This window comes from Oenanthe melanoleuca, chromosome 12, assembly GCF_029582105.1.
Source record: "Oenanthe melanoleuca isolate GR-GAL-2019-014 chromosome 12, OMel1.0, whole genome shotgun sequence".
Lineage (NCBI taxonomy): Eukaryota > Metazoa > Chordata > Aves > Passeriformes > Muscicapidae > Oenanthe > Oenanthe melanoleuca.
Window position 1 is genome coordinate 16,236,534 of NC_079346.1, and position 19,868 is coordinate 16,256,401.

The 19,868-nt window shown below is 49.7% G+C and overlaps 1 protein-coding gene across 1 annotated transcript in view; it reads left to right on the forward strand.

Annotated features, from left to right (window-relative positions):
• Positions 1 to 19,868, forward strand: part of BSN (bassoon presynaptic cytomatrix protein) — an 86,753-nt gene that overhangs the window by 39,824 nt on the left and 27,061 nt on the right. Inside the window, 1 exon segment of the mRNA XM_056501728.1 lies at positions 4,022 to 4,852. Within this exon segment, the coding sequence (XP_056357703.1) occupies positions 4,022 to 4,852 (831 nt within the window).

Below are 19,868 nucleotides of genomic sequence, written 5' to 3' on the forward strand. Positions count from 1 at the left end.
GCCTAATTAACAACCTTTTAGTACCTGATATTGTTTCTACTGAATGTGCTGCTCTATCGTAATCAAGTCACTTCTTAATCTTCTCTTTGATAAACGAAAAAGATCAACCTCTTCAATTCTCTCATTGCAGACATTTTCTGCATCCCTAGAATCACTCTTACAGATCCAGTCTGTATCTCCCGCTGTGCTTTACTAATCTCCTTAAAATGTCGGTGTGGGACCGTGGAGGGCTCTGGAAGGAGTCCCTTGGTGCTGGAAGAGGAGGCTGAGCCACCTTCTCACTCCTACTCCAGCTCCAGGCTTCCTGCATGGACTGAGCAGGGGTTTGCTAGGCAGTAGAGACTCATCTTCATCAATATTTAAGATATGGGGGGCTGGAACAAGATGATCTTTAAGGTCCCTTCCTACCAAAACCATTCTGATTCTGTGGTTTTACCAAAATCCACTGTGTGTGAGGGTGCTGCCTGTAGTGAGATGATGAATTCTTGTTGCCCCCAGCTCAGCCAGGTAACTAGTCTGAAATCCATTTAGCATATTTGCTATTCGTATTCTCTAGTGCTTTTCATTTTTGTCAGCATGTCATACAATACTAGGTCAAAACACCTTATGGATATCAAGGATATTGCTTCTGTGCATTACTAATATCAGATGTGCAGAGAATAAAATCAGGTTTGTTTTGCCATGACCTATTTTTCCTGAAACCACGTTGATGGGAGTATTTGTGTGTCCTTCAGTTCTCTGCCCTGTCTTTCTGCCCTGGACAGATGTCTGTCTCCCTATCCCCTTCAGGCTATACCTTTGCCTTCTTCAAGCAGAAAACTCTTCCAGTCTCCTAAAATTTCCTTTTAAAAATTAACATCAGCATGCAGCAGTTTTCATAGTTCTCTTAGAGCTCTTGGATGCAAAATTATTTAGTTCTGCCAAATTTAAATATCTTGTGGTGCTGGTAGATGTTGTTGAATGTTCTTCTCGATTGCTAATAGGATGGAAACGCTTCATCCTCATAACGAGTGTTATCCTGCTTGTTTCCAAATGTTCCAGGACAGTGATTACAGCATGTCCATCATATCTGTCTCATTAGCAGCTCCTCCAGTGATGGACCCCCATCCTTTCTAGGAAGAGTCTAGGCATAAATCTTTACTAATCCAACCCCTGAAACTTTTGATTTGGTGAAGAACTGGGCAAACAGGACACAGAAATAGATTTCATTGACTTGCATCACCACCCTCTAAATGCCTCTCTTCTAGCTTGCAGATTCATCATGCAGTGGGAAGATGCCCAGAAGACAGTAGAGAGAAACAGGGAAAAAGAGTATTAAAATAATGATTTTTTTCTACTATTTCTTTATCACCCAGGCTTTTCCCTTCTCCATTCTCCTCCTTGGGGGAAGGATCTTTGGCAAGCCAACTCAGCCCTTCCTCTTTGCTATCTTCCCTGTGGCATCCTTTAAGTTGTCTTTGATCTGTGTAACCCACACAGGGTGTCATCGGTTGCATCAGTGGAGGCAGGCCAGGCAATTTGTGATAATCCCAACTCAATTTACATTTCAAATGCTTGTTCTGGGAGCTCATGCCCCACTGTATTTCCTGCAGCTTTCTCCTGCTCCCCAGGATAGAGTTTCTCAGCAGTTCCTCACCAAGTCACCAAGAGCAATTGGATGCTCCTATCCCATCTCAAACACCCCCTGGCTTTTTTCCTGTCTGGGTTGTAGGTTCATTGTGAAAAGTGAGAAAGTTACAATGATCCCATTGTTCTTCAGCCCTGAGCTGAGGGAGGTCCTGGTGGGCTTGTCCATGAGCCATATGCAGCTCCTATGACCCCAGGACCAGGTACAGTGCCTCCCACTGCCTGGGTTTTCCTGGAGGAGCCTTGACCAAGGGCAAAGTGGGGAGTGTATGTGGCACAGGGAGGGAGTGGATCTCCTCTTCCCCCAGCTTCTACCTCACTAAGGGTCTTAAAGTGCGGGTAAGGAGATTATGCTGAGAGGGAAGATTTGAATTTCTTGCATCTGGGAACAAGAACCTGAATAGAAAGGATTGGTTCTCCCTTAATTTGAGCTGATGGGGATGGTGGGCAAAGCTGATGGGATTTTGGTAGACACTCCTTGAAATAGAACTGTGGGAAGAAATTTCAGGGGGTGAGAAAGCAAAAATAACGCAAGAAATTCTGGATGTCAGAAGAGAGACAGCAAGACCCTAAGAAATTATAAAAACTGAAGTACTATTTTCAGGAACTAAATATAATGTGGCTCCTTTGGAACAGCTTGGAGAAACGACAATGTAGCGCGAAATTGCTGGGGAAAATTGAGGCTGTTTTCTCTTGGCTCCAAGTAAAGGACTCAAGCAGAGGCTGGTGGAGAGAGTGGCGTGGGAGCTCAGCAAGTACAGGGAAGTCTGGGAAAAGCACAGAGCTGATGTGCAGCCAGGCTTGTAAGGTGATGGGGAGAGCTTTGCTGGAGGCAGTGCAAGCCTTTGCACCTGGCAGGTGCTGAGCAGAGAGGAGAAGGAGCATGGTGGGCAGGTGGAGGTTTCATCCACCCCCTGTGAATTTGAACCCATCTTTCCTAGCTGATCTGAATTTTCTGTTTTTAAAAGTTTACTATTTGAAGGCTGGCCTTTGTGAGAACCCTTCTGGGGAGGGGACTTGTAAGGAGGGTTTAGGGTTTATCTGCCTCACTTCTTGAGGACTTGCCATCATGTCCCATCATGAGACCTACAATAACACCCAACTGCATCTCTGCTGGCAGCTTCTGCGAGCAGAAGAAGGTTGAAATGTGCCTGTTGTGTGGTTGGAGTATAGGGGGGAAAAGCTTGTGGCCAGGTTATGAACCACCCATGCCTCCAAGTGTAGGACTGAAAGGCCAAGTAGACATGGAGCAGGGGGACTGGGCAAGGTGATTAATGTCTCTGCAGCAGGGATTAAGCTGAGCCTTGGAGGTGATCTGTAGCACGTAGTACTGGAATGGAGAGATGGCTTCTGGAATGAAAGGCAGGAAAATCCACCCCTGTGCAGTGGGTGCAGGCCTGTGGGATTGCAGCCCCCAGAGAGCATAAGGGCCAGGAGCTGTTGAGTGCTGCCCCTGCCAGGCTCTGTGTCTGCTTGTCCTGGGTGCTGCTCCAGTTTTTGGGAATATTCTGGTCCTTTTTGCAACCTTAGTTGCTTGTCTTGGAGAGGTCTTTTGCAAGCAGACCTGTCTGTGCTGCTGACTGTGCTGTATATTAATACTTGTGGAGCTTCTGAGCATCCTGGTGATTCCTCATATGGAAAGGCTCTACAGCCTCTTTAATTAACTTAATTTAGACATTAGTGTGTCACAGGGAGCATCTCTCATGGGGAAAGTCTTTCGTTTATCACCACTTAGCCAGGGAACTGTTCTATTTTTCATTTGCATGCAAAAGTTCATTGTGGTGAGAGTGAAAATTAACCCTTTGCTCCCCAGCCTGCACTCTGCCTTCTTGGAAGTGCAGCTGAATTGTGCAAGGAGCAGCACTCTTTGCACACCCTTATAGCACTCTAGAGCCAAATTTTGAGGTGGAATATCACAACCACTGCACTGATTCCGGAAGATCCATCTCTGCTAGCCCCAGGGAAGCACTGAGCATGGCACAGTGGTGTTTCCTCATTTGACCTTGGCTATTCTCTTTGCTATCTCTGGCCACCAAGCAGGAAGGAAAAAATGGGCTTTAGGGACTTGGTGGAGCTATGAGCCCTTGGAAAGGCCCCTCTTTCCCCAGGAGAGGCAGAGCCTCATGGCAAGCAGTCACTTCACAGCAGAAGCCTTGGAAGGAGACCAAGGCTAATTAAAGCTGGTGTTCACGCCGGCGTGCTGTACCGTGGGTACCTGTGACAGATGGGGCTGCTTGCCCTGACTGCGAGGTACTGCTAGTGAAGAACATGGTACCAAAATGTTTTTCAGGGGCTGATGGCTGGTTCCTGTTGCTATGTGGAGTCTGTTTGGGGGGAGTACATGTACCTGTAGCTGCCCATCACTCAGTGTCCATGTCCTCTCCTTGTCTCACAGGTGAAGGAATGGCTGTGCTTGAACTGCCAGATGCAGCGGGCGCTGGGGATGGACATGACCACCGCTCCTCGCTCCAAGAGCCAGCAGCAGCTGCACTCCCCTTCGCCCTCCCCCTCCCAGTCCCCAGCCAAGCACCCTCAACCCCCGGCTGCAGATAAAACTCCACCAGCGCCCCGCCCCCTGCCACAAGAGCAACCCAAACCTCATCCCGCAGCGCCGCAGAGGGAACCGCACGGCCAAGGACAGCCAAAACCTCAGGAGGCAGCCAGGTCCTCCCCTCAGCATCAGCCCAGGTCCTCCCCTCAGCATCAGCCCAGGTCCTCCCCGCAGCATCAGCAAGCCAAGCCTTCCCCCTCTGAGCAGAGAAAGACGTTGGGAGATGCGGGGGCAAAGCCTGCTGCCCCGGCCCCCGGGGCTGGAGCACCGGAGCAGCCCCAGGAGGGGCTCACAGGGAAGCTCTTCGGCTTCGGGGCATCCCTCCTGACCCAGGCCAGCACGCTCATGTCTGTCCAGCCAGAGGCCCCTGCTCCCAGCCAGCCGTCTCCTGGCAAAGTGCCTCCAAAGATTGTCTTCAGCGATGCCAGCAAAGAGGCTGGTCCCAGAGCCCCCGGGGCACAGGGCCGGGCTGGTGCCGCGCCGGCCGCCAAGCCGGGCAAAGCGGAGCAGGGCGTCAAGCCAAAGGAAGTGCCGAAAGCAAGGGTCTCGTGCCCCCTCTGCAAGGCGGAGATCAACGTGGGCTCCAGCGAGCCCCCCAACTACAACACCTGCACAACCTGCCGGCAGCAGGTCTGCAACATGTGTGGCTTCAACCCCACGCCTCACCTCGTGGAGGTAAGGGGCTGGCGGGGGCGGGCAGCTTCTGATCCAAGGGTGTGTGCTCTCTCCTTGTCTGCAGTGGAGAAAAGATGGGGTGCGCTTTCAAAGGTCTATTAAAAAGCCTTTAAGGAGCTGCTGAAGCCAAGCTGCAGGGCTGGAGTCCATGGTTCTCCACCTTTTGGCAAAGACATGCCTTTCATGTGTGTACACTGATTTCATGGTGGTTTCATGCAAGGAGCAGAGCAAGGCATGGCTGTTGTTAAGGGCACCTCCAGCAGTGCCCACTGCTCCCCAAAGGTGTCCGAGGGTGAGGTCATGCAAGTGCCAGTCACCAACTAGCATCCTCCTCCTGTTGCTGTGGATGGAGGCCTTGGCCAGACTGGAGATGAGGATGATGAGGGATGTTCTGCAGCTCCTGCATTCTTGAATGGTGAGGCTGCAAGGGAGGTGATGCAGGGTAAGAAAGTGTCAGGGCTCAGCAAGAGGAGCCTGAGCGCAGGACAGTGGAGTGGGCTGAGCATGGGGTGGGAATGCCCAGTGTTGTTTGGATGAGTGCATTCTGCAGCCTGCTGAGATGGAGTGCACAGAGAGGAGAATGCAGGCTGAGATAGTCTGAAATCCACTCAATCTTACCTTAGTTGAGAATGTCTCTGAATTGTTGTGATGCCCACACAGATCATCTTCCTAAGCATCCAAAAAGCACCTTGGCGAATTCTAGCCACTGGTGCCTAGAGAGGAGAGTGGCACAATTTGTTCAGCTGGAGCATCCTCCTACTCCTTCCACTTTGGAAGGTAGGGAGGGACATCTTCCAGGCATTTCACCCCCTCCTATACAAGTGATTTTAGACCCTGACCAGAGGAGGCCCAGGGCTTGCTCCTGCAAATGCTGCACCTCACAGACAGTTAAGATACAGAATTGATAACATCAGCACATGGAGAAGTTAATGGGAACTTGAAATGACCAGAAGTAGGATTGCTAATTTTGGCTCTGTTCCACGGTAGATAATTACATTTTATGTTCCTAGCTCCTCCCTGCCGTTTCAATTACACCCAGGAATTTTCTGTTCTTCCTGAAGCTCCTGCTGCTGCTGCTGCTCATGGTCACGGTGGTGGTGCAGGAGATGCTCTCCCAGAGTGTCTGTGGAGGTGCACACTCCCCAAATGGCCATTTCAGTGTATGCAATGCTGTTTTCAATGACAGTGAAAACACTGAAAACAGCTCCTGTTGCTCCCACCACTGCCTCCACCCTGCCCCAAGGGCTTGAGTGAGGAAAGCTGTCCAAGTGTTTGTTCTTTGGGCAGGGCTGAGCCCCGTGTTGGCATGCCTCTGGGCAGCAATGTGTTCCCAGGCTTCAGAAAGTTTATGGATTGGTGAAAATGCTCGCTGGCACCCGACTGCTAATTAATTAATTAGAGAATTCGTTTGGGGTTGGTTTGTAGCCAGTAATGTGGTGATCTCTGCATGTACCAGGGAAAGGTGAGCTCTCCTCAGCCCTTATCTCCAGGGTCACTGGCTACACCTGGGATTAAAATTCAGATTTTGAAGGCTGGACTCTGCCTGGGTTCCCTCAGCTCTTGAGCAAATGCCTTCAGACACCCTTGGCAAACCCACCCTGGCATGCATGCTCGTCTTAGTGTTTCTTGCTGCATCTCATCCCTGCAACATCTACGAGCCTTCACAGAGTGAAGACCCACAGCAAGGTCTTACCCAGGCATTGTGCTGTCATGGGTTTTGTTTCCCTTTACACTGAACCTTTGTCCATAGTTGGGTTGGTTTATGGGATTTATTTTTATAAGTGTTGAGGAAGAAATGCAACACTTGTGTGGTGGATGTTTTTAAGAAAACTCTGTGAGGAAAGGAAAGTGTCACAAGGTCTGTTAACATGGTTGGGCTTTAGGTTTGCTTGATCTTCTGGGAAAATTGCTCTGTGGTCTGATCTCTTTTTGCCTGCAGCTCACATGGGCTTGTCCCAAGCCCTGAGGTTCATGCAAATACCAGAACTCACTCTTTGAAGTAGTGAGGCTTGATCCATTAATTGCTTGATGAATTAGGACCTTGGCTATAAGCTGCCCTTGGAAGTTGTGTGAAAACTAATGAGGGATTTGATCCCGAGTCTGGTAAGTGCAGAGGAGCACGAACTGTGGGTGAGATTGGCAGCATGCTCTGTATGCAAGGCTTCTGGGAAAGGCTTCACCCTGGCCCCAAAAAGCATCAGTCACAGGGAGGGAGAGGGCATGGCCCACAGTGGCCTGGTTTTTGGAGGAAGGATGGAGTTTTGCAGGAAAATAGAACTAAAATCCTGTGTTTCCTGCAAATAAAGTTGTATTGTCACTTCCAGAAAGTGAGGAAGGCTGTTGCCCCTATTTGCAACCCCCTAAAACTTTTAATTTCCCTGTAAAGATGTGTTATTATACCCATGGTATTTTCATCCCCATCCCACTCCTGATCTAAAGATGGAGTCGGAGGCTCTGTGTCCCTGCTGTCCCCTCCCACCCTCTGCAGCTGCCTGGGGAGGTATCCAAGGAGCTGCCTCCTCCCCAGCACTCTGTTCAGCCAAGTGCACTCAAACCTACCAAAGGAGGAAAAAATACTAAAAGTGCTGGTTTTCTGTGAACTCGCTGGCTGAGCTGCATAGGTGCTGAGCCACCCCAAGAAAAGGGTTACTTGTGCTTCTCTTATTGTCCTTGCACCATATAGGCTGATGCTTATGCAGGTGAAGGATGCTCAAGGGTATCATGAGAAGCAGGGTCATGCCTCTGAGCCCAGAGTTTCCGTAAGATCTGCCAGCAAGACTGGCTTTGGGTCTTGGTGGGCATGATCAGAAGGTGCTGGTGAGGACTGGAAGCCTAGAGCATGTGAAGTTTTGGGATAAGAGTGGCATTTTGGCAGTCCATCCCAGGAGAAGTGTGTGGACTGTGGTGGCCCATGGCTCTGGAAGCTGTGGGTGACCAGCAGAGGAATCCCAAAAGCATGCCTGACTTCCATTTCCTCTGCATGCTTGCCCTAATACACATTACCCAGCTTTAAAAAAGTTGTTTATGTGAAATACCAGGAGTACAGGTGCCTGGAGTTGCCTCCCACCTGCTCACACCTCCTCCAGGAGCTGCATGCTGGGAGCAGTACTATGAGATGTTCTCAAGCCAGAGCTGACACTTTGGGACTCTCCCAAATTCCCTACAGCCTCAAGTCATGCAGGAAGGGAAGGGGTTTTTGTAGCAGGAAGACCAAGTGCTTGGTATTTTGCTGGGGATGTAGGAAATCTCTCCTGTTTATGGCAGTCTGCTGAGGGAACAAGTGATCTGGCAAGAGCTGGCTTGCAGTGTGACTGCCCTTGTGCTGCATGATGTTCTCCCAGTAACCCCAGTTGACCCCAATTGACTCCAGGGGTTTTGTATTAAGGAACAAATGAACTATGCATGTTGTGTTACTAAATAAACATGGCAGGATGCCCCTTTGCCTAATTAACCAGCCTGAAACAGGAGCCGTGACAAGTTTCATTGCAGAACACTGCTGATTCCCAGGTGCCAGGCTGTGACCTCCAGTGAGCACCTGACCCTCAGGAGGGTCCTTTTACTGATTTGTGGGACTCACCATACCCCATCCAGCTCCTAAAACTGCTTTTTTTTCCCTTTATTTCCCCATGCATTGTAAAAAACCTGGTTTTTACAGCACTTGTGTTGTCATGGGTGGTGCTGCTGCATTGCCCTGTCTGATCTTACCAGTTAATGCTGCTGGGTTCCTTATTACATGCTTTATATGCATATATAATATAGTATATGCCTATCATATGTTGGTGAGACACAGGAACAGGTTTCCCAGAGAAGCTGTGGAGTTCTCATCCCTGGAAGTGCTCAAGGCCAGGTTGGATGGGGCTTTGAGTAACCTGGTCCAGTGGAGAGTGTCCCTGTGCATGGTAGGGAGCTGGAATGAGATGAGTTTTGAGGTCCCTTCAATCTGGGATTCTTTGATTATCCTGGATGTGGTATCACAGGATGCAGGAGCAGTGTTTGCTTGAGCCCTTCATGGGACATGTGTCCCTTGTGCTGCTCCTGCAGCCAGGTACAAACCAGCCCCTCCCGATGGATTTCTTGCAGAGAGCTTGTGATTCACTGTATCAAATTCTGTCTGGAAAGCCCCAGACCTCTGTTTTCATCATGATCCAAGATCTCCCACTGGGTAAAATTGGTTGCTGAGCAGAACAGCTCCCCAGGGTGGGATGCTGCACTGCTCAGGTTGGAAATGCTGATGCTGAGGATGGGGCTGACCTGTCCTACTTGCAGAAGCAGCTCCTGTGTTCAGCTGCAGGGAGGAATGCCTGGGAAAAGGGACTTCAGTGAGATGAAAAAAGCTCTGTGAGATCAGCCTTTGTGCAGAACAGAGTGTCGCTGCCGGGCAGCCCGAGGATGGTTTAGAGAAGGAGAGCCGAGGAAAGGTTTTGTGCCAAAATTATTTTGGTGTCGGCACACAGGTTTCAGAGAAGAGCTGAAAAGAGAGCAGGGGGGAGCCTCGGGCTCCTGCCTCACCTGCCTGTGTGCAACTCCCTGCCCCCTTCCCAAGGTCCCTGCTCTCGCTGGCAATGTAATTAGCTTCTAGGCAAAGAGGATTAGCGGGGTTAAGAGAGCCTCCAGCTCAGCACTGTCCTGGGGTGGAAATCCCAGCCCCTGTCTGGCGTCTGGGGCCATTCCCCCCTCCTTCCAAGGCAGAAAAACAGGATAGATGTGCCTTAAGAACCTGCCTCCTGCCCTCTGGAGCGCAGGTGTCTGTGCTGGGATCCATCTCAGAGAGCCCCTATGTCCTTCATGGATGATCAGAAATGCTCCCAAAGAGCCACCTGCCTTTGTAGGGTGACAGGGAGGGTGGGTCACAAGCAGGGACAGGGGCTTAAATTTTTCCATAGGAATCCAGGTCCTGTTATTGTCCTGTTGTTCCTACCAGGCTCAAAAGGGCAGCAGGGACATGCTCTGCATGCAGCTCCTGATGGAGCAGGGAGCAGCTGTTGTCAGTCACCCTTTTGAGGCTGTTTGCCCTAAGTCGAGTGTCCTGCAATGACAGCTTGGCAGCGTCCCTGGAGCTCAGATGGGCACTAGGATGGCCCAGTCCCCTTTCCAGGGACAAGAGGAAGAGCAAAGTGCCACTCTTGAAAGGTGGGCAGCAGGTTGGGCCCTTGAGTTTCCTGCAGGAGAAGGAGGTAGCCAGAGATGCAGGCCACAGGGTGCAGCAATTGTGGGGTTTCTCCTAGATTTTTGTGCAGAAATCATGATTTTAAACAATACCCAAGCCCTGAGGGTATGAATATTTGGGTCAGTCACATAAACTTAAGTCAAATTGAGAGCTCTGCATAGTAGGGCAGCACGAGAGAAGAAGGCGGTTTCGCTGGCCTGAGCCCTCAAATCCTGTTAAGGGCTGGTAATTAACAGCTCGCTGTGACTCAGGAGTTTTCTGTGCTGATGAACCTGCTGTAATTAAGCTGGTTCCTGCTGCTGGGCTGGGCAGCACTGGGCTCCCCAACAGCTCCTCCTGCAGACAGGGGGCTGGAGCAGGGCTGGGGTCTTTGTAACCTTGCAGACAAATTGGAATTAAGAGTGGGGTCCCACCTGGTGGGGGATGAGCAGCTTCTGTGGGTGGTCCACTCCTGCAATCCATGTTTCTGTGTTGGACCTCAATGCTGGATTTTCTAGAGAACCCCGTTAGATGTTAGCACTGTGTCTGCTGCTGGCTCTTGTCTTCTGCTGGTTCTGTTTTTGGAACTTCTGGAACTGCTCCACACACTGAGGTTTGCCTCGCTGTGGCTGCTCTCAGCTTCTGGCCACTTCAAAATTATCTGAAGAACTGCTGTTCCTTTCTTTAATCAGTAAAAAAGCCCAGACCTTCAGGTTCCTTTCTTGTTTTAGCTGCAATTATATTATTAAGGGACAAATGTCAGCTGTATGTGGACCCTGCTGATTTATACTTCTGAGGCAGCCGCTGCCCACACTGCAGATTGTTTTCAATGGTTCATAAAACCAAACAATATTTTTAGAGGGGTGACAGTGGCTGAGCAAAGTAGGGGATTTCTGCCTTCTAAATGAAGATGTATTTGAAGTGAACCATGCTTCCCTGATGCCAGGCTGGTTTTCCAGAGCACATTTGCTGTGCCCTAGGACTTGGAGCTGCTGCCTGTTGTATTGCTGTGCTCCTGGGCTAGCAAGCTGCTAGGGCCAGCAGTGCCAAGGTGTCTCCAGAGCTGACTTGCTGGGAGTGAGTGGATGTGTCAGGATCAAAGCCTGAGTGCTCACTGTGGCTCAGGCAGTTAAAAGACTTGGTTTACAACAGGGAGCCTTTGGCTTTGGGGAGATCAGTATTGCTTCTGGGCCAGCCCATGGAGCTGGAGGTGAGGTGGCAGCAGGACAGAGGTGATACCTGAGTCTCCACTGCAGATGTCCTTCTCAATAGTTTGTCAGAGCTCTTGGAGTCACCACCTTGCTGCGGGTTCTGCTTTAATTCATCCATGTGGCATTGATCATGGTGTTTCCTAGAAAGCGACAAGGAAAAATTTGGGGAAATGCTTTTTGCCCATATAACATGAATAGGCCTTCATGGCAGCTCTTCTCTCCAGCTAAGGTTTGACAGCTTTTCCCAGCAAATGCTTGTTTTGGTAGATACTGCAGATCTGCTTCTCAGGGGTGATGGCATTCTGTCTGTGAAACTTCCACAGACTCATCCTTCAGAAAGTCACTCAAGCCATCCTGGAGCAGACAGGGAGGGACAGTGACCTTGCAGCAGGTACATGGACACAGCCTTACGAGGCCATCACTGCAAGGACATTGGGTATTCTCACCAGTTGGGTGCCATGAATATTAAAATTCACCAACACGGGAAGGGCCCAAGTAACTTTCCATCACCCGACTGAGGTTTCACAGTTTGGAACAGCTCCGGGAAAGGCTGAGAGAAGATCAATAACTGCCCTAATGCACCTTGTTAGGGACTTTGTTAACCTTGAGAGGCTTTGAAAAGAGTTACTGTTGTGCACATGAAAGGTTGAAGGCAGAAAAAATAGGCAAAGTGGAAGCACAGAGAGGAAGCAGGACAAGCTAAAGCTGCCATAGCATTTCATAGACTTCAGAAGGGGTTTCATATATATGGAGAGAAAAAAACCAGTTCATTCACAAAATTCAGGTCACCTGGTTCTAGCACAGGGTTTTCTGCCTTTGCTGTTCAAGTCAGACCCAGCAGCATTCTGGTGGGGCAACCCAGGAGCCTTGTGCCTCTCTGCTGCTTTGGGCAGTGTCGCTGATGTCCAGTGCAGCACCAACCCAGAGATACCCTCTTAGCTCCCCAGATGAGTCCCCTCACAGGGAGCTGGTGCAGACCTCAGAGGACACCTCATTCAGGCACACTGCTGGCATGGAGGAAAAGTGAGGGAGGTCCTGTGTCATCCTCCTAATGCTGGGCCAGGTGCAGCAAAAGGAGATGATGGAGGAAGGCAGGGGAAGAGAAAGGCAATGGTACAGAGGAGGCATGGAGCTCTCAGGGGAATGGGCACAGCCTGGACACTCATTCCTGCTCCTGCTGGGTCTTGCATTGAACAATGAGTGTCTGAAGAAGCTCAGAATTCAGTCCCCAGTGCAGGGATTGGTACCCAACATCAGCAGGTTATTGCCATCTCTACCCTGGGAGACAAAGTGCTGAGAGACCTGATGAGAGGGGTCTGGATCACACTTGGATCATGTTTGTAATGGTCAACTTTATGAAATGGCTTCTTGGGGTTTGGTAGGACATGGCAGCACTGACCCCTGAGTCCAGGCTGCTTGGTGGAGTGTGTGGGGTCCTGTGTTCTAGACCTGTCCCTTGCCCACAGCAGGAGCTGCTGGTGGAGGTGATGACAGGCACTGCTCCTACAAAGGCAAAAGGTGGCAGGGGTGGGATTGGAAAGAACCTTTGGATCAGCATGCTCTGAGGAGCACTGTGGGGGCTGGTGGTCTCTGAGCAGGTACCAGCAGCAGGATGATGAGGATGGTGGGACCACCTAAATCAGCGTCTTGGTCTAAAGCTGTGATGGGCAAACAGTGAAGCAGCTCTTTCAGTGGGAGATGGTGAGAGGATTTGTTTATTCAGCTCCTATTTCCACCCCTGGGAGCAGCCACAGCTTATCCTGATGGGCTCACAGACCATTATACAACCTGTATCTTTCTTCTTTCTATTTTTTTTAATAGCATGCCATGTTAGTGCTTTATTTGGGAACATGTTGGGACACTTAATGGAGCATTTAATTGGCTTTGTAACAGTGGATTTCTGAGTGGGCTGAGGAGGAGGCAGCTTTAGGACTGGGCTGCAGTGGAGATGCTCAGTTCTCCAGACTGAGTTTGCTGGTGTTGATCCACTTACCAAAGCACCATCACTTTTCCTGTTGAGCCCAGTGGCATTTTGCAGTTGTAACCTGCAGACTTTAGGATCTGTGAAGGTCCATGGAACAAAATGAGAGTGAGGAGAGGGGCTGCCAGTGGTAAAGTGTGTGGCCATGCTGGGAAAGAATCCAACTGGAATGCTGATGATGGGATGTGATTGTTGGGGATGGGTTTTGCTAGCTCAGCAATCTTCCGTTGATTTCTTTCTCGCCACATCCAAAGTGTGCTGGTAAAGTCCATGGGCAGGACAAGCCCATGTGGGCAGCTTGGGCACTGGAAGGACATTGGTGCTGTGCTGCTGAAAACAGTCCCAGCCTTTATCACAGTGTGTGCTATTGAAGGCTGTGTCCTTCTGTAAGGATCAGCAGGATCTGAAAGACAGTTTGTGATATCTACAACTCAACCAGTGCAGGGATTCATCCTGGTTTAACAGTGTTCCACATAGCATGTAGTTCAGGATTCAGCCCTTGCTGTGTCCTGGGTTGCCCTGTTTTCCTGACTACACATGTGCTGGGGCGAGCCATGTGAGGTAAGGACTAACATCCCATCTCCCAAGGAGTACACTGGGTGTTGGAGAAAACATGCTGAGCAAGAGAAGAAAAAACATTTATTTCTATGGAAAGAAATGGCATTATTGGTGTGGTTAAAAATGACTGCTTGGGAGATGGCCAGCTGGGTGTTCCTGTTCTTCCTCCTTTAAATCACAGGATCACAGAATGGTTTGGGTGGGAAGGAATCTTAAAGCCCATTTGGTTCCAATCCCCCTACCATGGCAGGAGTGATCACATTGCTGGTGGGGCTTTGCTGGAGGGACAAAAGCTTGTCCCATCAGGTGGCACTGCCAGGAGATGTAGGATGGGGAGCTGAGCCCTCACCATCATCCCTCTCCTCAAGTTTCCTTGCTTTGCAGCATAAACTGTTCTCCTGTGAAACAAAGCCTTCCTCTGTGGTGGAGAGGAGGCCTTGTATAATTAATGTTGCCAGGGGAATTGGGGTTCTGCAGTGCTGCAGTGCTCAGGACTCACCCAGGCTCCAGTGCAGCATTCCCTGCATGCAGCATCCTCTGCCAGGCAGCAGCAAGGAGCAAGCACAGCCAGCCAGGGCACTTCAGCCTCTTATTTCAAAGCATAAAACCTCACAGCATGTGAAAAGGCACAAAGCTGAATGGACCAGGGAGGTGCACTAAGGAGCTGCTCCTTCCTCCTCCTCCTGGCCTGGTTCCTGAGCTCATGAGCTGGGAAAGGTGGATGGCACCAGCCTGAAGCAAAAATAAACACCAAAGTGAAATAGAAAATGAAAGCAAGCTCATTCTTTGAAACATGCTGATGCTCTGAGCCTGGGAAGGTCTCTGAATGGATATTTTGAGCAATGTTTCATTCTTACATTACCCAGGCTGGTTTTCAGTCTTGGTGGTGGAGCTATTAGTGTGGCCTGTGGCCACCTCACAGCCACCTTTCCAATGATTTTTCTGTCACAGGGATCAGGGACTGAGTGCAAACACATGATTGAATGTCTTTTTGGTTGACATTTGCTGTGTAAGTTGACAGGAAAATTTTTCACAGGGACGGTTTGTCTTCTGGAGGTGTGAGACCCTCACAGAAGGTGGGTCCCCATGTGGCACCCTAGGGCAGGTTCTGGGTGGCAAAGCCACAGATGCTGGAAGTGGGTTTATTTATACTAATTTTCTGTTCTCCCAGAGGAAATTTTTGCATGGCTTCTGGGGACCCTCATTCTGGCATGAGGAGGAGTTGGGTACCAAAATTTTACAGGCACTTTGACCCCCTCCAGGGGGTTCTTATGCCCCTTATCTGCCTAAAAGCCTTGTCACAGGGCCTTAGGAACCCTGGCTTCTTCCATCTGCATTTTCTCCACGGAGCAGAAGGAATTACATGTCCCTCCATTTTCTACTCCCTGTTCATTTCCCAGCCCTCAGTCAACCCATTCAGCACAGTTCATCATCCCTGCCCCTGTCATTTAATCTGAAACAGCTTCATTTTCCTATGTGTCCTTATTTTTTTGTGCCTAAGAGCAGCTGCTGCACTGGGCAGACAGAAGCCATGCTGCAGCTTCCTTGGTGGTGAGGCAGGATTCCTTCAAAACCCTGATGCTTCCACAGTCTCTTTCTTCACATAAAGCTGCCAAGTAGCTCCTTTCCAAGGATTGGGAGTGTAGGAGGGACTAGCCAGGAGGTGCCATTATTAACCTAAGTGATTGTAATTGTAAGCCAGGGCATTAACAGAGATGCTTATGCTTGATCCAGCAATGATTGCACTCCTTTTCTTCTTTGATTTTTATCCCTTTCCTGCTCCTGTGAGCAAGTGGAAAGGCTTTTCCAGAGCTTGGGCTTCTGCTTTTCTTTGTGTGTTCACTCTGCAATATTTAGAAAGCATAGGCATTATTTAGAAGCCACCAGGGGATAAAATGCTCCATCAAATGTGTGATCATTCCCTGGGCAAACGGGGAGTTTTTAGGAAATGTCCCTTGATAACTGACAAAGCTAAGGAGAGTGCCAGAGGCTGGGCCAGCAAGGGCTGGAATGTCTCCAGGGGCTTTTTTGCTTGCTAAGGACATTGATTGCTCCAGTGCAAACTGAATTTTTCTCTGCTGGGAGGATGGTGAAGCCCTGGCACAGGTTGTCCAGAGAAGCTCTGGATGCCCTATCCCTGGAAGTGTTCCAGACAGTCTGGATGGGGCATGGACTAATCTGGTCTAGTGGAAGGGGGGTTGGAACTAGATGATCTTGAATGTCCCTTCCAACCCAAACCATTCTAGGATTCTGTCATCTCCCAGAGGGTCTGCTTGGGTCTGATCACTTCCAGCATTGAGGGTGATGATAGGGGGTTCCATCTGCAAGTTGCTGCTCTGCAACACAATTAATATTAATTTTAAATCCCCTCAAATTTTAAAGACAATTCTGACTGGGCAAAAGAAAATGGATAAGAAATGGGACACAAAGAGGGAGCGTCGCCACACCCTCAGGAACCTGAGCAGGAGCTCATGTGCCTGCCCTCTGGCAAAAGGACATCCAAAACTATTTTTTACTTTGTACTTTGCCAAGAGTTTCTAAATATGTTGCTTGAAATGGCACCTAGAGAAGTGAGATCTTCTAGGCAGTACACAAAATGAGGTGTTATAAGTAAGCAGCCCATTAACAGGAATGCTGGCACCTTCTCTTTGAAAAAAGCATCCTTCTTTTGGGTTGTTAAATGGTTGGTTGTAAACTGAATGGTGGTTGGTTTATAGTCATGATGCAGTCACAGCCAAACACAGGTGCACTGAGAGCAGCAGGGAGCTGGAATTCCCAACGAGGGCAATGCCAGGAATCCAGGAATTAAATGTGCCCCCAGCCTGAGAATAGCAGCTTGAGAAGTTCAGCCAGGGGAGCCTCCTGCATCTGCAGAAGGGAATATCAAACTTTTTCTTGAAAATTGCTTCAATTCTTTGTGTGGCAGAATGGAATTTGCTGGGGTGGGGATGGGAAGACGTGTAGCCCAGTGCTGGACTTGCTGCCCAGCTGAAGTGCATTTCCCTTCTAAGGCTGTTCCTAGAGCTGATTTTAAATCCCTTTAGGAGCTCCTGGAAACGATTCCCCAACAAAGCAAATCGTTTCAGCTAATTAAGAATCTGATGTGAAAGCCCCAGGTAATACTTTACAACTTAAACAACTTTCTGGGGTTTTCGAAAGAGAAACAATTTGAAAGGTGCGGCTGCTGTAGTTACATTTTATGTGTTGGAGAGCAAAGTGGAGGTGCAGGGATCTGGAGGACAGGGCCGTGCTTACTGCTGTGCTTTATCCTGCTGGTCACAGTGGTGTGGAACCAGGTAAAGGGGACGGGAGGAAGCTGGGCTGTCACAGCTCTTGTCCCATGTGGATGGAGTCTCTGAGCATCCCATCAGCCGTGCTGTGGGGCTCAGCCTTTGGGGCGGAGGGGGGCTGTGCAGGCAGGTGGCACAGGGTAGGTGTGAGTAAACCATCTTCCCCAGCACACCCTGCAGCCCAGGCTTGGTGCTGGACTGGTCCCTGTGTGCTGCTGTCCCTGTTTCAGGCAGGGAAGATCCCTGAGAGATGTTCAGGCTCAGTCATGCAGAAATCCATGGTGACACCAGGGAAGGGAGCAGTCCCTGCTCCCCCCAGCCCCGTGGACAGGAGCTGGTAGAGCCCAAGCACTCTTTTGCCAGGGCTGGAAGCCTCTGCAAGGGCTCTGCTTACTTTGCTGAGGATTATTTCAGTTCTGTTTCTGCCTCACTGAGGCCATGCTGAGCCAGCGCCAGCTGTCCCTGTGTGTGCCAAGCAGTACTTGGGAACCAGGGCAGGCTTTTCCCTGTCTCTTTTCTCTATGGCTATAGGTCCCCCACCAGCAAACCCTTGAGCTGCCTCAAAGCTCTTTCTGGCTACAACCATCAAAATGCACCAGACCCTCTCAGCAGAGCATGGGGCTTTATTTCCAAAGTGTTCTCTTCACTGCTGCTTTGCCTCCTCATCTTCCCACTGCCATCTGCTCTGCCTGCTAAAATAAGGCAGCGTGCTGCGGGTGAGCTGTGCTCAGGGAGCCTCTGCTCTGCCCAGGCTGCTGGGCACAGGGACCCTCTGCTGGGCATGCCATGGCCTTTGGGAATGGGAGGGGAGGGTTTGTCTGCCCTCCTCCCTGCCCCAGTTTCAGGTTTGTCTCTCCAAGCTGATGGAAAGAGTGGTACCCACCCAGGGTGATGCCCTGCAAGGGGTTTGGCTTCTCATCCTGGAGATGCTCATATCCCACCTGGGGCAGATGGTGACTTGCTGAGACTGGATGCCCAAATTTTAGATAGTTTAAGTGAAATAAACCCTACATTAGGAGATCTTAAGTCTCTGGAGAACGGCCCAAGTCCTTCATGCTGCTCTCATCCCTTGATGCCCTCTCCAGTGCTTTCCTTGTGGAGGAGTTACTGTAAGGAGATAGATATAGGACCACCTCCACCACCCTTTTCCCTGGAATGAATAAAAGCCTCAAAGGCAGATTTTCTGGGGGCCTCTTTGCAGCAAAAATGTGAATACCCAGGACAGGGTGGGAATCACTGTGTCCTAACACATGGCAGAGCACAGTCCTTCATCTGCTTGTGTGTTTCTCACAACTCAAAACCAAGAAGAAAGGTGGGGTTGGGAGTGACAAGAGAGATTTCTTAATTTGAGAGATCTGTTTTGGGATTTTCAAATGGGATCACTGAATGCTTTGTATTGTTCCATGCCACAGCTAGCAGCCTTTGGCCATTATTTGTGCCATAGTGGGAGATAAGTAGCAGTCTTTGAGCTCTGACACGAAGGGCTGTTTAGGGCTTTTTCTTTTTTTTTGTTAGGATATTTTAATTGTTTGGAGCTCAAAGAGCAGCTGGTTCCCAAGCCTGTTGAAGCAGTAAGCATTGATTTCAGAGGGGTTTGGTTGACTCGGAGACAAAATATTCTCAAAGAAAAAGAAAAGCAACCCTAGTTTGGCAAAGAAATGAGGTATTTGGTTTGGGAATAACCCCACAAAGTGTGGATGTGGGTCTGAGGACAGGACCTGTGGTGTGGGTTTGCCATAGCTCTGCAGATGTGGGCTCTGCTGGAGCAGGGCAGGGTCCAGGCTCTGGAGCTGGGTGCTCGGGATGGGCATGGCTGAGTGAGGGAGCTGCAGCAGCAGGTCCCACTGGCTGCTGGGAACAAACACCCGCACCCGGGGCTGCGAAGGAGCTGTGAAATTCCCCTCTTTACATAATTCCCTGCTTTACTCAGAACTGTTAAGTATGACCAACAGTCATCTGTTTGCTGAGAGCAAATAGGACATGAGGAGAAGAGGAGCAAACTAGAGCTAGGCAGAAGTATTTTTAACAAATCTGGGTTTTTCTTTAGGCTGAAAGTCAGGGGAGTGTTGCCAGCCTTTAGAGGAGCAGGTTTCTGCAGTGGCCCTGAACTACTCTTAAAGTGGAGCTTCTTAAATTATTTAAAGGGTTTATGTGAGGTGGTTCCTCTTGTGGCTTCAGGAGCCACAAAGTCCCACAGGCATTTGTCTGTCTGCAGAAAGGGCAGCTGGGGAAGGAAATGCCTTTACAGATCATATTAAATTGAGTAAACATGTGATTCATACGATTTTCTAATTTTTTTTTTCCAAAGCAACCATTTTATGTGAACTTCACCATTTCATTTCCATTTGGCTTCTCAGCTTTATTCTTGCTGCATTTACTCTTGAGATGGAAAATTGCAGCTCTTCCACCCCAGCAGTTCCTACCTCCTGGCTCCAGAGAGACTGGGCACTGCTGGTGGGAGCATCCATCCAGGTCAGGGTCACCATCAGATCACCACGTGCCACCTGGGGGGCTATCAGCTATTCCTAACATAAATTTAAGTTAAAATGAGGTGGTTTTCAAAAGAATCTTAAGTTTAAAAAAAGTTCTGAAGATGATGAAAAAATTGAATTGGCCCCACCAAGACACATTAACCCTCTGTAGGCAGCTCATGATTCCTGGCTCCATCAAATTGCCCAAAAATGTGGGCTGTGAGGAGTCAGGAAACACTCAAGTTGAGGACAGGACGGGGGATGTGTTCCTGGAGAGAGGATGGTTGGGAACTGTACCCCAAGCAGGTGGGAGATGCTGGCCCTGCCACTCCAGCTCTGCCATGGGCAGCAGGGGAGGG